General features: G+C 39.6%; 1 protein-coding gene across 1 annotated transcript in view; it reads right to left on the reverse strand.

The window, feature by feature from the left end:
• Positions 1 to 548: 548 nt before the first annotated feature.
• LOC126893670 (replication factor C subunit 4-like) overlaps positions 549 to 2,301 on the reverse strand; it is a 2,897-nt gene continuing 1,144 nt past the window's right edge. Inside the window, exon 3 of the mRNA XM_050664082.1 lies at positions 549 to 651. Coding sequence (XP_050520039.1) covers positions 549 to 651 — 103 coding nt within the window. The remainder of the gene's footprint in view (positions 652 to 2,301) is intronic.

Here is a 2,301-nt window from a genome sequence, read left to right on the forward strand (position 1 = left end):
AAAATCTGGGAAGAGGAAGGCTGAGGAATCAACAGTGCCACTCGGAATAGGAGGTAAGGCACAGGTAAGGAACAAATGGACAAACTTCACTCCTGCCTCGAAAGGGAAGAGAGGAAGTGTGTTACGTAAGGGAAAGGGACCCAGGAAACCGCCACCCTCAATAACGGCCACAGCTGAAGGGAACCTCTCCACGGATCCAAAAGGAAATGTGGAGAGGGACATCACCCACAAGGGGGGCTGTGTGACACAGGGACTGTTTCAGACGCCTGTATCACACCCAGTACAGCATGCTTTCTCAAGCGTCAACATCAGTTTTTCTGAATGGCTGACAATAGAATTCAATTCACGCAAATAAACCTGCATCATAGTAAAGGGGCCAGCAGTGTATTACTAAGGACCCTAACTGAGAGGCATACAATACCCTTACAAATAGCACTTATTCAGGAACCATGGATAAATGGGGACCAGATTAAGGGGCTAAATCTAAGGGGTTTTAAACAGTTTCATAAACAAGCAGATAAACCAAGAACTTGCACTTTGGTTAATAATTAAGTTAAAGCCAGCCTGATACTTAATCTATCAAGTGCAAACTTGACTATTATTAGAGTAACACTAAATGATGGTAAAAGTATTATAGTAGCTTCAGGATACCTATCATATGAGGTCACAGACCCAGGTAGGGACCTAACTATGCTCTTTAATTATTGCAAAAATGAAAAATTAGAACTAATCCTAGGTATGGATGCTAATGCACACCACACTATTTGGGGGAGCAGTAACATCAACCAAAGAGGAGAGGTTATAATGGATCTATTGCTGACTACAGACCTAAGTATACTGAACAGANTTACAGACCTAAGTATTGTGATGGTGTCACGTTTTCATAATCGTGAGAATTATTTTAATAAAATATAGACAGCACATCTGCTGCCTGAGACTGGTGAATTAACAAATAATATTTATTGCCAAATCGGCAATAGGTGTAATTATTATAAAAACCCAATAGACCTGACCATCGTGGTCAGTCGACTCCAGTGCCTTGTGTCATTCATCAGTCTCAGTACTCGGTTGTCGCTGTCCGGCTTACTGTTTAAAGTAAAGTCTTTGTTTATTCCTTTTCTAACCTATATACTCTTTTCCTCGACATTTCAGAGTACTTGTGTCTTGCACTTCGTCTGCACCTCGTGATTTGTTATAATCCTTATCTGGTACGCTCAGTATTTGTATCTTGCACTTCGTCTGCACCTTATACTCGGCTACCCCGTTCTCCCTTTTGAGTACTTGTGTCTTGCACTTCGTCTGCACCTCGTACTTCATTGTCCTCTCCTATACCCCAAGTATTTGTGTCTTGCACTTCGTCTGCACCTCATACCTAGGTGTTACTCTTATTCTCCCTTCCTATAACAACAGCCTTTCGACACCCACAGCTAACCCGGAGTGTCAGCCGAGCACGGTGACTGCTGTACGACAACACGCACGTGAATACCTAGACAGCAGGCACCACCTCCTCATATTCATCTTCGTACACACACACACATTCGCAGTTTACACAGTTACACATTTACTATATCATTTTCTTTCCTGTGTTACGACAGTATACTGAACAGAGGTAGTGAACCTACTTTTGTTATCAGGAACAGGCAGGAAATCATTGATCTGACATTGTGTTCAAAAGGGTTATTTCAAAAGATAAAAGTGTGGAAAGTGTCCTCCGAACCTTCTCTTTCTGATCATAGGCACTTACGATTCACTTTGGAAAATAAGTTGAGACAGTGTACTATAGGAACCCGAAAAGAATAAACTGGGACAACTACAGGGCAGAACTCTCTCGTGACCTGAATAACCTACAGTTTAGATTGGAGTCGAGACAGAGTACTGAAAGGGCTGTAAATATGCTACATACAAATAAAAATTAATTTATAATAGTGAATATAATATATAGATAGCTAATTGTTTTTTATGACATTGCTGTCACAGACACGGATTGTTTATTATCAATTATGACTATTAATAGATATACTTTTTGTATTATCAGTTAGTGTATTTATAAACTCACAACAATGTACCTTACATATCGATGTCATAAAAAACCAATTAGCTANACCTTACATATCGATGTCATAAAAAACCAATTAGCTACCTGTATTTGTAAGCCCTTGTGTATTATATATGTATATTAACTCAAAAATTTGAAACTTTAAATGTTTATATTTAATAAACAAAAACCCAGCACAGTGGTGTCGCGGCATAGTGGGGACGTTGCATAGTTGGGTCCAGTATAGATTTAATCTGACAGTGATT

The sequence above is a fragment of the Daktulosphaira vitifoliae genome, unplaced genomic scaffold, assembly GCF_025091365.1.
Source record: "Daktulosphaira vitifoliae isolate Bord-2020 unplaced genomic scaffold, ASM2509136v1 Scaffold_1, whole genome shotgun sequence".
In the NCBI taxonomy this organism is placed as follows: domain Eukaryota; kingdom Metazoa; phylum Arthropoda; class Insecta; order Hemiptera; family Phylloxeridae; genus Daktulosphaira; species Daktulosphaira vitifoliae.